Here is a 14,167-nt window from a genome sequence, read left to right as displayed (position 1 = left end):
ACAGATAAACTTACTGGCTGTGGAAGAATTTCACCAGTACTAATTTCATCCCTAAATGGAAAATGTTATTGCAACAATTTACTTCACTTTACAGTTCAGAGTTCCACAACTCCTGTTTGGCATCTGCATCCATAATGTTGTGGCTGAGATTCTACTGTAGTTTCTAAAACTTCTTGACGAATGGTAATTCTCCCTTCAAGTGTAAAGTCTTTTTCTCAATGTGAAACTGTAGTGCAGAATTCACGATATATCACGACCTAGGTTGAAATTTGAAGTTTCTTATTCCCTCCCAAATTTACTCATAACACATCCAGTGGTAGCAACTGAAGCCTGGAAATATTAATTCTCTAATATCTCTGTGATAACATCTTTTTATTACACCTGCAAAAGAAATTAAACCAGTCAGCAGCAGCCATAGAGGCCAAGATAACACAAGATAACAGTTTTATTAAAAAACCCACACATACCCTTGACAAAGGACAGTTTTCCTATACCGAGCAGCTTAAATAAGGCAACTGATAGACAGGAGCGGGTGGAAGCAATGTTTCAGTGTATTTTTTTTTTTTTTTGGTCATGTTTTTTATTTAACCTGAGGTTTGAGGCTCTTCCTTTGATAAATATTAACCCTTTACCATTTTTATATTGTGCGTTTATCCAGAACTCCAGATGAATAGCGACCAAACCGGAAAGCCCAGCGTAGGGCAACCTCTGAATTCTGAAATATGTACAGAAATATAGTGAAATGTAGCCATATCATTTTATGCTCACACTGGCACATGAACAGCATCTAGACAATAGTATTTGTTTAACTCTCATAAAACTCACGGCTGTTCAATTACATCTGCCATTAAGATGCCAATTCACACTTTAATCACGTTTCAACTGCTTCATGGCCACAGCTCTTGGCTGGCCTTTGCCATTCATCTAGATTATGGATTTAATATGCCCCAGATTCAGGGGCATGTTTCATTTTCTCCCCCTTACTCATTGTCATTTGCCCATTCTGCCAATTAGGTTAGCTCCAAATATTCCAAGAAATTAGATTTTAATGTTTATTATTAATTTCCTCCTGTACTTAATATCACAGGCTCTTCTTATTTAATTCATGCTTCTGTTTTAGTGGATGCCTTGAGTTGTAAATCAGATTTATTACTGGAGATAGCCGTTCACCTTTCCTTGTTATGCAGATGGATTTCTCTCTGTGAAAGGCTGTTGAACAGTGGTTGTTGAGACTAGTGAAGAGGCCACCATCATAAGCATCATTAGCGGAAACTTGCTAAAAATGAAGATTCCTGGGGCTGGGCACGGTGGCTCATGCCTGTAATCCCAGCACATTGGGAGGCCAAGGTGGGCAGATCACGAGCTCAGGAGATCGAGACCATCCTGGCTAACATGGTGAAACCCCATCTCTACTAAAAATACAAAAAATTAGCCGGGCATGGTGGCAGGTACCTGTAGTTCCAGCTACTCGGGAGGCTGAGGCAGAATAATGGCGTGAACCTAGGAGGCGGAGCTTGCAGTGGGCTGAGATTGCGCCACTGCATTCCACCCTGGGCAACAGAGCAAGACTCCATCCAAAAAAAAAAAAAAGAAGAAGATTCCTGGCTCCTTGGGATTCTTCACTGTGTGTGGTGAGGCTTAGAAAATCTCTATTTTTATAAAGCTTCCTAAGTTAATTGCAATGTAACGTCACGTTTGAGAAAAACTGCTATTTATAGCAGATATCTCCCACCCTGAGTTGGAAAGAGTTTTCTAACTACAGGGCAGGGTTTCATGTATCTCAAATGCTTTGAGGGAACTAACTAGTCAGCTCCAGCTCTTTTAGTACTTTGAACAGAAGTCCCACCATCCAAATTGCAGTTCATTTGCCCAGTACATAACTTACAAAGTGCAAATAATGCCTAAAGGGTTGTTATTTGCTATTTAGGAGGTATCCATCTAGTTAGGCTTTTGCCTTCTCAAATAAAAGGTCAGTGTTGCCCCTTGCTTGCCCTCTTTTTACTTTCTATTCTCATGGAAATCTTACCTATTCTGTCTTAGAAGAGTCAACAGGTTTTCAGGTCATTTCCCACTCCCTCCTTCTCCCCACCAAATATAAGGACTAAATTTACTCATGACCAAGGGTTCTCATGAGAACAAAGATACAGGGTTTGATAGAGTTTGAAAGATAAACCAGCCATTAAGGCTTTAACTTATCACCTGTCAGCAGGTTCCCCTCACCTGATTATCTGCTATGAGATGGTAAATTAAAGCTCATAGTTGAATGTATATTCTGGTCCTGGTCTTCTGACCTGAGTTTCCACTCCCTATTTCCAGCTTCCTGATGGGGTTTTTCACTTATATATTTGATGACATCCAACCCAACATGAACCACCAAATTTATTGTCTTTGACAACCAAAAAAAAAAAAATCTCCACCTCCCAGGTCTCTATCTCGACCAAATAAATTACCACATCTTGCCACTTGAGTTGTAAACTTCTGTGTATAAACACTTTGTTAAAAAGAGAAATGATAATGGAGTTTTGCCCAAACCTATTATTAAAGAAAAAAAAAAACCACCAAATTCCTTCTAGCAGCCTTTTTTTTTTTCATTTTCCAAATTCATTATACCTTATCATCTCAAATTTGCATTAACAAAATTTCTTCATTAGCACACAATGGATGATGGACAACAAAGTTTATAATATACTAGCATATTATTTTTCCTGAATTTTATCCCTCTCCCTCTGCTCATAATTTTACCCTCAGTACATATACTAATTATGAATATTTGAGGGTATATCTAGAAGCCCCAATCCATGTCAGACAACACATAATTTTATACATAAACCATATAATTCCACCTTTCTGTGCCTTTGCGCAACCTGGCCTCTCAACCTGCAATGCTTATTTGCTCTTTTTTTGGTGAATTCCTATTCAACCTTAAAGACTCAGCTTTATTGAATCTTCTGCATAGAACATTTTTTCATTCTCCTCATTTAGAATTTAGTAAAGTTTCATGCAACTAGTATTTGTGCCTCAGGTCTAGCCAGCTCAGTGTGAGTGAGGGCCCTCACTCATCTCATACGCCCTGATAAACTACAGGTTTAAAGGAATAATTTCAAAGTAAGGCATAGAGTCATGTGAAGAATAAGATGATGAATATAAAAATGGATCCTGCCCTTGAGTAAATTTCAAGTTACTAGGGGCAATGAGAAAACTATTGGCATTTTAGGGATATTTTCTTAACGGCTCAGGTTTGTTCTTCCACAAGTAACTACACGGATCAAATGGTGTGCATTAGATTCAGAGCCTTCCAGATTCTTGCTAGAAAAACTCTCCCTAAAATGACATCACAGCTGTTTTATGTTTTTGTTTTTGTTTTGAGATGGAGTCTCGCTCTATTGCCCAGGCTGGAGTGGAGTGGCACGATCTCAGCTCACTGCAACCTCCACCTCCTGGGTTCAAGTGATTCTTGTGCCTCAGCCTCCCGAGTAGCTGGGGCTACAGGTGCACACCACCATGCCTGGCTAATTTGTGTACTTTTGATAGAGATGGGATTTTACCGTGTTGGTCAGGCGGGTCTTGAACTCCTGACCTCAGGTGATCCACCCACCTCCTGCTCCCAAAGTGCTGGTATTACAGGCATGAGCCAGTGCACCCAGCCCATTATAGCTCTTAAGATATATGATACAGAAGGCCAGGGCAAATGCATACATGAGAGATGGGGAGGACAAGGGAGGCATCACAAAAGATGTGAAGAAGGTTTGGCTGGTTTGTTAAGGTGAGGAGTGTGCAGTCCAAGGTATGTGACCATGAGCTATGCCATGAAGTGAAGCTGCTCTGATACTGAAACCATGTCTTCCAGTGGCCAGAGCAATAAAATAAGGACCAGGGATTCCGTCTCTTTTGGTAACAGTCGCCTACCAGTCATTCTCCCATTCTCTCTCAGATCTCTCATTCTGGGACGTAGAACTCCGGGAAGGATGGGCCCAGTTTTCCTTCAACGGCCCATTCCCCACAATGTGTATATAAACAATTACAATGCACATTTAAAGAACACCTGCCATAAGAAAAAAAATACAAAGATTCCCTAGATGCTTATTGTGTAAATGAATGCAAGTCTCCACTGATGAGTTATTTGATAAGAAAAAGCATGTCATGGGGACAGGTTCACAAATGAATAAACTGAATAAACTGGATCTGAAGGTTAACTGCGGGAATGGGATTTTGAATATATCTCTGCAGGCTATAAATTATGCGTATAATATATTCATAAAACAGTATTTGTTAAGCACCTGATATGTGCAAGTTATCTGCTAGGTATAATGATGAAGATGATATAAAGACATATGAAGAAGCTGATATAAAGATATGATGAACCATATCCACAAGAAATTCAATAGGAGTGATTCAAAAGGTGATGGTCATGATCATCCTCATCATCATCAGACAGATAGAGATCTAAAAATCCATGCGATTTCTGACAAAGGGAAGACGTTGTCCAGGCAAATGTCTCTGCAAAGATGTCATGCAGATGTTGTCATTGAGCTGAGCCTTAAAGTACAGGTGAACAAGGAGAAATAGGTGAAGAAGCGGGGAGAAATATTCCAATCTGGAATATCATGAGTAGAGGTACACTTTGGTCAAGACAGCAGTGCTTCCAGTCTAACACTAGCTTGACTGCATTCTATTCCCTTTTCCAAATCTTTGTATTGTTTTTGCAACATCATAGCCTTTGTTTGCTAAACATGGATGCCAGCTGCCATCAGGTACTAAAAGTCAAAGGGAGCCACTCAGGCCATGACCCTCCCTCAACCTTCTGGATAACATGCTTTTCGTTCTCCCTTATTCTCATACAGGTTCAAGTCTCTCCTTTCTGCAAAGAGAATTTCAGAAACATACCTGTCAGGAGTGGTTAGACCCTTAAAGAAAAACTGCATGAAAGCCAAGGAGCACAGGAGTGGCTAGGAACAAAACAAGGACTACATTCAAAATTTAGCTCAGCTTAGATACTACAGTTGATGAATTCCCAAATGGAACGTGTTGGTGGGTAGGGGGCAGACACAATCCAGTCTCTAATGACATTCAGCTATCTGCAAATGCTTTCCTTGTGTTCCCATAAAAGCAAACAGGGAACTGAATTTGAAAACCAAAATAAGGCTAGTAAATTCTTGAAAAGAGACAGTTCTTTTTCCTTGGAGACAAACCAAATTATGCATTGGCTTCTCTCATCAACAACATACTCTGGCTCAAACATTTTTAAAAGAAGGCTGCTGAACATCTGCTGAGCAATTAATGGGATGCAGCAGCATGTTGTAATGGTCCCTGGGAAGGTATTAGCAATCCTGCTTATGAGACATGAAATGTTGCTAACAATGGTTCTTTCTTTTTTTTTCTTTTTTTTTATTTTCCCCTGCCTACAGGGGGGATAAGAGAAACAGAAATAGAGTTGAGGTGGAAGTTCTGCATCTAATACTCCTCTCCACTGTTTCTCTTTTTTTTTTTTTCAGGCTTCCTTCTCCTTCTCTTCCTAGCCACCCAAATATTAATGTGTTAATTTCAACCTAATAAAAGCAATTGTGGTGGCTCATGCCTGTAATCCCAGCACTTTGGGAGGCTGAGGCAGACAGATCACTTGAGCTCAGAAGTTCGAGACCAGCCTGGGCAACATGGTGAAACCCTGTCTCTACCAAAAACACAAAAAAACTTAGCCAGGCATGGTGGCATGAATCTGGTCCCAGCTACTTGGGAGGCTGAGGGCTTGAGCCCAGGGGGCAGAGGTTGCAGTGATCCGAGATCACGCCACTTCACTCCAGCTTGGGTGACTGGGTGAGACCCCATCTCAAAAAAAAAAAAAAAAAAAAAAAAAGAAAAGATAAAAGAAGAAACAAAACTGTGGCAAATGTCTCGGCCCACTGATACCCTACCAACATGCCAAGTTTTCCATGAGTGAAGGGGGAATTCCCTCCACTGTTTTTTGTATATGTAGGGTCTACCACCCTATTCAAATAGTTTTTTTCTTTTAATCAGGTAGCTAAAGGTAACATAGGAGCAGTCACCAACAGGAAACAGATCCCTCACATATTTTACTTCCTTATCACAGTTGTTGTTCCAGTTGACACGTTTGTCTTTTGCATATGAAAATCGAGCCCTGAGTGACTGTGCGCCTGTGGACACCGCCAGCTCTAATGCGTTATGACCAGCATAGCCAAATTCAGTATAGCAAAAGTTTCCAAGACTCAAGTTATTCCATCAGCCCATGACATTATCTTCGTTTACTTACCAAACTGGAGCTAATTATCCACATATAAATCTATATCTACTCCAGTTGCTGAACTAGCCATGACAGAAAACTTAATAATGCCAGTTGATCAGGCTTGGAATTATATAGCCAAAAGACCCTACTATCAAAACTAACAGGAAAGATTTCTACAGTGGTTGGAAGTCAAAGAATTTTCTCACGCTCTCCAAATTGGTCCAGGCTAAGATTGGGCTTTTATTTGGAAATGGATATTTTTTTTCTTTGGTGACTTTGTGTTACACATACCTATATTGCGAGGGGTTCTTCTTTAAATCCCATTGTGCATATCTGGGTCCCCAAAATATACCTCCCTTTTGCCATCCTTTCTTCCCAGGAGTCTTAGTCCTGCTTCCTAAACTCCTAGTTATAGAATAAACTACAAACATGAATTGGAAACATTTTTCAGTTCTTCCCAACTTTGCATTGTTTTTTGCCATCTGGAGTTTTTACCAGTGGGATTAACGTCTCATGGTTATCAGGAATTGACTTCCCTTCCCACACGGAGCTATAAATCCAAGGACCTTTGGATGCCTTTGCTGTATTCAGTTTCTCTGGCCAAGCCAACTGGCCAAACCAGTCTCAGCTAATTACCCACTTTTTGATCTCAATATTTCAGCTCTGTCCCAGCTCTAAACCATTTGTCATTGAAGAAAGTTTTCTTAAGTAACATTTAAAATAAGGTTTCCTTTTTTTTACATACCACTTCTCCTTAAAGTTAAATACGGTAACATATCAATCTTTTAAATTTTTTTAAATTCACACATAACAATTATACATATTCATGGGGTACATGGTGATGCTGTGATACATAAGCATAGTGATCAGATCAGGGTAATTAACATATCCATCATTTCAGTCACTTATCATTTCTTTGTGGTGGGAACATTCACTATCTTCCAAAATGATCTGAACCATCATTAGAGCATAATGCAATAATCAGTTAAATAAAAACCAGACACAGATGGAGGAGAAGTATGGAAGGAAGAAAAAGAGTGAAATGTGAGTGGCCTCCAGAATTGAAGAATGGGAGAAATAGGGTTAGTTCCAGGCCTAGCTTGACCTCCAATGCTCTCCTGTTCAACAGAGCAAGGTCTCTGGACTCAAAAAGGCACTGTTTTCTGATAGACCAAGCCTAAAGATAGTGTTCATTCAAAGGCTGCTTATGCTGTAAAAGCAAATTTTGTATCACGAAGGATAGACAAGTTGGCCACAGCCCTTCAAACCCAGACTTCAGTATGGAATATCAGGCTTAGTTGTTTTTAATTTCTAATCTCAAATGGAACAAGCAGTGGCTGATGAAGTTCAGTCTGCTACCTAAACAGGCTTGATGGTCTGATTAGATTAAATAAATCAGTGAATATTTTAAAACCGATATTCAATGGTTACTTTCTACTCAGTTGACAACATTTGTCAGTGGCTTGGCTATTAGGATGACTACAACTCTTGTTTCTGGAATTTGGTCATTCTCCCATACAACTAGTCATGTGTGACTCTGCCATGTGCTACCCCCATTCACCAAACACCAAAGCTCAACATTTTGGGCAGGAAAAGGCCAGTCAGGACCATCAAATGCCCTGAGATAAGTTGGCAGCCTTTTCTTCAGAGAATTTTCACCAGCATACAATTCAGAAAGTGGCTTTTACCAGCAATAGTAGTTTATGAGGGCAGAGACTCTGTCCCCTATGCTGACAACATTGCTTGGCCCAGCGTAGGCAGGCACTCAGTAAGTATCTGTTCAATGGATGTGTTAGGATGAAAAGATGCAGAATAGGAGATGCCCTACTCAATCCTCCTTGCTCCTTACAGTCATCTTTTTCAAGGAATGCTCTGAATCAGTCACACTTCTGTTCAAAGGTCTTGATGTCTTCCCAGACCTTGGATGGCTTACTCACTAAAGTACAAACGGCACACCTTGGCATGTTTCCACCCACCACACCTCCATACTCCATGCTGAGGAACAGTGACTTTAAATAGTGTGATTGAAAAAACAATAAGAACAATAAAATATTCTATGAAATCCAAAAAGAAAAAAGATAAAATCCAAGAGGGTGAGAAGTCAGTGGTCAGCCTGCTTGGCCTTCCGCTAGACCTAGCAGAGCCTCGTGAAATCTCCAGGAAACCAGAGAATGGTGCTTGTAATAGTTACTTTTTTGTCCTCATTTATTCAGCATCCCCAAAGCCCTTAAGGCTTTACTTCCTTGGTGCTTTGGTGCTTAGAATGACCTCTTGCATTTAATCCTATCCATCCTTTAAGGTTCTTCCTCAAAACCACCTACTCCATGAAACAATCCTGTATCATTTTGACAGGATGTAACTCATCTCTGCTTTAAATTTCCTATACAGCTTTAGTTGTTAATAATAATAACAGTAAAAATAAATATTAAAGCTATGTTTCAGACACTATCCTAAGCGCATTACCTGAATTAACTTAATCTTCACACACTCCCACTGGCAGAGATGCTATTACCATCTCTGAGGCACACAGAAGTTAAATGTCTTTCCCAGGATTACATAGTGAGTAACAAAGCCAAGATTGAAACCAATGTTCTGACTGGAAAAAAAAATCCAAGTGCTTAAATATGTTACGTAGTCTCTCTCTATATAAGCATTTATGCAGTTTGCTCATTGACTACTCTCCACTGCCTATTCTTCCCATCCCACAGTACAACTGCCATTGCTACACCGAACTTCCCCACACCACAACCAGGTTATAAGTTTTGTGAAGACGAAGACCACTTTTCACTGGTGTTTGTACTCCATGGAGCACAAGCATGGTACTCTGCAAAAATAAGTACTCAATAAATATTGTTAATTTATTATGAATATATCACAACAACATCATTTCTACGTGCTTGTGTTATCATTGAAAACTATTCTAAGCTACTTGTGTTATCATCTATTCTAATTACTTGTGTTATCATTGAAAACTCTCCATAAGCTTAGAAGGAGGATCCCCCATCCCCACCACCACCTTTTCAGTTGAAGAGATGGAAGCTCAATGACATTAAGTAAACTGTAAGACCATGTCAGGAGATCGAGACCATGGTGAAAGCCCGTCTCTACTAAAAATACAAAAAATTAGCCGTGCGTGGTGGTGGGCGCCTGTAGTCCCAGCTACTCGGAGAGGCTGAGGCAGGAGAATGGCGTGAACCCGGGAGGCGGAGCTTGCAGTGAGCCGAGATTGCCGACAGAGCAAGACTCCGTCTCAAAAAAAAAAAAAAAAAAAAACTGTAAGACCATGACCAATTCCAGGTTCAGTTCCTGGGTATGGCCCTGTACCACTCCTAAGTTCCTGCTATCTCTACTGTGCTACATTATCCTGAAACTTAAAGAAAGCAAATTCTTTGTAATATGAATATGTTGAAAATAAGACTTTGCAGAAAGACCCCTACAAATGTATTTGGTAATGTTATTTTCAAGATTTCTGATGAGATAAATAAAGCATGCTTTCATGTGAGATGTATCTAAGCGGTTCGCTGACAGTTTTTGCCAGAGACAAGTATAAAATATTACCTTCTCACTGGGTCACCCAAGTTGGAGTGCGGTGGCATGATCTCAGCTCACTGCAACCTCTGCCTCCCGGGTTCAAGCGATTCTCCTGCCTCAGCCTCTCAAGTAGCTGGGACTACAGGCAGGCGCCACCACGCCTGGCTAATTTTTGTATTTTTAGTACAGATGGGGTTTCACCACGTTGGTCAGACTGATCTCAAACACCTGACCTCAAGTGATCCACCCACCTCAGTTCTCCCAAAGTGCTGGGATCACAGGCGTGAGCCATCGAGCTCAGCCGAAAGTGTCACCTTTTTCTGTTGTTTAACTGGTTCTCCATTAAGGCAGAAACACCAAGCAAGGGAACCTCCAAGATCTGATGACTGATTTGATTTCTGATCAGCATTGTTACCATCTAGCCTTTTTATGAGGAAGGAAGCACAGACTGGGATTCCCTTTGCCAGAGCCACCAGCCAAAACCCAGGGACATGGACACTGACCTGCTGTTAAGTGAGCCGCATGGACGAAGACTCGGACTCCTGGCTTCAGCTCGAAGTGTACTGAGTTTTGGTTGAGCTTGTGGATCAGCAATTCTGATATCTGAAAAAAGAAGCATAATTAGTGCCACCAAAAGTGTCATACTGACTATAAACAAATAAGCTTAGAAATATTTACTATTTTCACCAAGGCATCACAATATTATACCCGTGAGTTATATAAATAAGGTTTATATGATTTTGATTTAATTCCAGAATATGCAGATACAATTATTTTTAAGCATGACCTGTCTTTACGTACTAATTGCAACAAAATAGGAGAAACTATTAGTGAATGAAAATAATTATACTCTTTAAAAATCATTCTGTATGATCTTAGAAAACTTACCCCCAGTCTTTTGAGAGAATATTTGTTATGCATAAGGACTTAAAAGAAGTATATACAATTTACACATTCCGATAAGATTCATATATATTCATTTTATTTCCATTCTATTTCCCAAACCATGTGATTTTCACAAAACACTTTATGAATATTTATTGTATGGTAAATATAGTTCTGCTAAAATACACAATTGAAACAAAGTACAGCCATAATGTAAGTAACAAATTGGCTAACCTTTATTTCATGCTTACAAATATTATATAAACTGTTCCTCAGGCTGACACACGGGTACTGGGCAGACCCATGGAATTCTGGACTATGAAATATTTAACCCCAAGCATGGGGCAAATAACTTCATTTGGGTAGAAATAGTGTAAGGTAAGGTTTTATGGATGAGGTAAAACGGTTCGTCTGTTTAGAGTAGAAAACCCAGCTCCATTTGCTGTGTCCTTTATAATGTTGAGGAATTTCTGAAAAGTTACGGGGATAACAACACTCCTATTATTTTATTTTATTATTATTATTATTATTATTATTATTATTATTATTTGAGATGGAGTCTCACTCTGTCATCAGGCTGGAGTGCAGTGGCATGATCTTGGCTCACTGCAACCTCCGCCTCCCGGGTTCAAGCGATTCTCCTGCCTCAGCCTCCTGAGTAGTTGGGACTACAGGCGTAAGCCAACATACCCAGCTAGGTTTTGTATTTTTAGTAGAGATGGGATTTCACCACGTTGGCCAGGATGGTCTTGATCTCTTGACCTTGTGATCAGCCTGCCTCAGCCTTCTGAAGTGCTAGAATTACAGGCGTGAGACATTGCGCCCGGCCCACTCCTATTATTTTTATCTGGTCTGCTAGCCTTATTTTTAATATTCTAATAATCAATTTAATATTTTACTTAACATGTTATTTACGTCTAATTAGATGCTTTCTGACCATCATTCTGCTAATTAAATTCTTAATTTTTTTTCCTTTTCTATTTGTTGAGTTTTATTTACTCCAGTGAGTTGCCAAAATAACACCTTTAATCCCTTTATTTGTTAAGCAGGGCCTGATGGCTTAGATAGGAAACAGAGAGTCACCTGCAGAAGCCCCTGATTGGTGATAGAACTGAACTGCCCCACAGATAAACTTCTCTCCTGAACAACAGGAACAGAGGATGACCGTCACTGCCCAGTCGTTGAGCACCTGGGATCCAGTGCAAGCTCAGCCTTTCAAATGCTGTCATTTAGCAAATAATGTAGAAAAACAAGATTGTCATAAAACTATGCTGAAAACAAAAACAACTTTATTCTGCATATTAGGCTACTTCCTTTCTTGGGTGCTGGGAATCATCCAGAACGATCCAGGTTTACAGAAGTGGATTTCTGGCTGGGCACGGTGGCTCACTTTGGGAGGCCGAGGCGGGTGGATCACTTGAGTTCAGGAGTTCGAGACCAGCGTGGGCAACATGGTGAAACCCCATCTCTACTAAAACTATAAAAAATTAGCCAGGCGTGGTGGTGCACACCTGTACTCCCAGTTACTCGGGAGGCTGAGGCTGGAAAATCACTTGAACCCAGGAGGCAGACGTTGCAGTGAGCCAAGATCATGCCAGTGCACTCCAGCCTGGGAGACAGAGTAAAACTCTGACTCAAAAAAAAAAAAAAAAAAGAGGAGGAGGAGGAGGAGAAGGAGGGGGAGGGGAAGAAGAAGGAGAAAGAGAAGTGGAGAAGTGGATTTCTAACACAGATTGCATACAATGGTTTTCCTCCGTGTTCTTATCTTTTAATTGGCAGAGTCTTTATAGGAATCAGACAGTGGAATTTTTAGAGGTCTATTACAAGGGTTTTAGCTATGAAATACACACACATACACGCACACACACACAGATACAGAATTGCGGAAAAAATATTTTTTATTCAAATACGAAAGACTTGTCAAAAGTAATTAAGGAATTAGCCTGTTTTGACAAATCTATCACATGGACTAAAGGGAACTATATGTATTTGTGAAGAAAGACTCTCCACTTTCAACCAGGTGAAACCATATTTCTTTCTTTTTTTTTGATACAGAGTTGGAGTCTCGTTCTTTTCGCCCAGGCTGGAGTACAATGGCATTGATCTCAGCTCACTGCAACCTCCGCCTCCCTGTTTCCAGTGATTCTCCTGCCTCAGCCTCCTGAGTAGCTGGGATTACAGGTGCCTGCCACCACATCCGGCTATTTTGTTGTTTGTTTGTTTTGTATTTTTAGTAGAGAGGGTGTTTCACCATGTTGGCCAGGCTGGTCTCGAACTCCTGACCTCAAGTGATCCGCCCGCCTCGGCCTCCCAAAGTGCTGCGATTACAGGTGTGAGCCACTGTGCCTGGCTGCAATATTTGTTTTTTATCACTGAGAATGTTTTCTCTTCAAGTGAGATATACAAATAGCTAAACCAGAAAATGGAGTTTATCAAAATAACATATTTTTAATTTATAATCTCCAGGAGAGACCCTTGTGAAAATAATTAACTACTTGGTTTTGTTTTGGTTTATAACATTGTTTCATTGGCTCTATCTGTATCGCTTACAAAATTTTAAGAAGGAAATTTAAATTTTAAAATTATCTGGTAACAGAAAGTATGTTTCATATATTTAACTTGCATCAAAGGACATTCAACAATGAACACATGCTTTGTGAGAAAAAATTTGCATAAGAAAACAAAACTAAATAAAATTTACATTGCATACAAGAATAATCTCAATTAGAACTATGTGCTTTTCTACTGAAATAAATGAGTATGAAACTGTTGACAGATTTTGACAATATTTTAAATGTTTTCCACACCACTTGTAGAAGTGTTTATCCTGTATTTTTTCAAAAGATTACAAGTAGTTACATATACTCTAAAGGATATTATATATGCTGTGAACACTATTTTGGTAAAGTTGCTTATTTCTTACTATCTTTTCTAGCAGAGCACATCTTAGGTGTTAGTGCTGGCATCTTTACGGAAAGGAATATGGAGCTTAAAGGAAATACCAAAGTTTATTCAGTTAATATTTGAAGAGTTGAGACTAGACTTTAGCTTTGTTTGACTCCTAATCCTAGGGTATCTCCATTAAAAATATTTTCCTTGAACAAGCTGACAAAGAGAGAGACAGCAGAAGAGTTGGAGAGAACTCTGGCAGGATAGGTTTATAAGATGAGAAAATACAGCACTTTTATTAATTATGCTGCCTTCTCTCATTCGTCTGTGAAGCACCCGAAGTTAAAACATCCGCCCCAATGCCCAGTGACCAATATGGGCTACAGGAGTGGGGATTTCCTAACACCATCCTCAGAGGGGCCGCTTTCTGTTCACCAGTTGCACAATTGGCTAATGTTTGGGAGAGTCTTCAGCTATGGAAAGGAGTAGAATAAGTTGCATTCTACTGAAAAGTATGGCAACAGCCTAAACGAGAAGAAAAACACTTGCCTGATAGAGACTCAAGTGAAATACTGTGTGATTTCTAGGAGGGAGACTGAACCTGCTAAAGCAAATTGAATTTCT

At 39.9% G+C, this 14,167-nt stretch overlaps 1 protein-coding gene across 3 annotated transcripts in view; it reads right to left on the bottom strand.

Annotated features, from left to right (window-relative positions):
* SORCS1 (sortilin related VPS10 domain containing receptor 1) overlaps nt 1-14,167 on the bottom strand; it is a 602,630-nt gene that overhangs the window by 13,869 nt on the left and 574,594 nt on the right. For all 3 annotated transcript variants that reach the window (XM_032178269.2, XM_058436040.1, XM_032178276.2), the window contains exon 24: nt 10,273-10,372. In XM_032178269.2, the coding sequence (XP_032034160.1) occupies nt 10,273-10,372 (100 nt within the window). The remainder of the gene's footprint in view (nt 1-10,272; nt 10,373-14,167) is intronic.

Source organism: Hylobates moloch, unplaced genomic scaffold (genome assembly GCF_009828535.3).
Source record: "Hylobates moloch isolate HMO894 unplaced genomic scaffold, HMol_V3 SCAFFOLD_3, whole genome shotgun sequence".
Classification (NCBI taxonomy): Eukaryota; Metazoa; Chordata; class Mammalia; order Primates; family Hylobatidae; genus Hylobates; species Hylobates moloch.
Note: the sequence above shows the minus strand (reverse complement) of the source record. Positions and strands in the feature narration are given on the sequence as shown.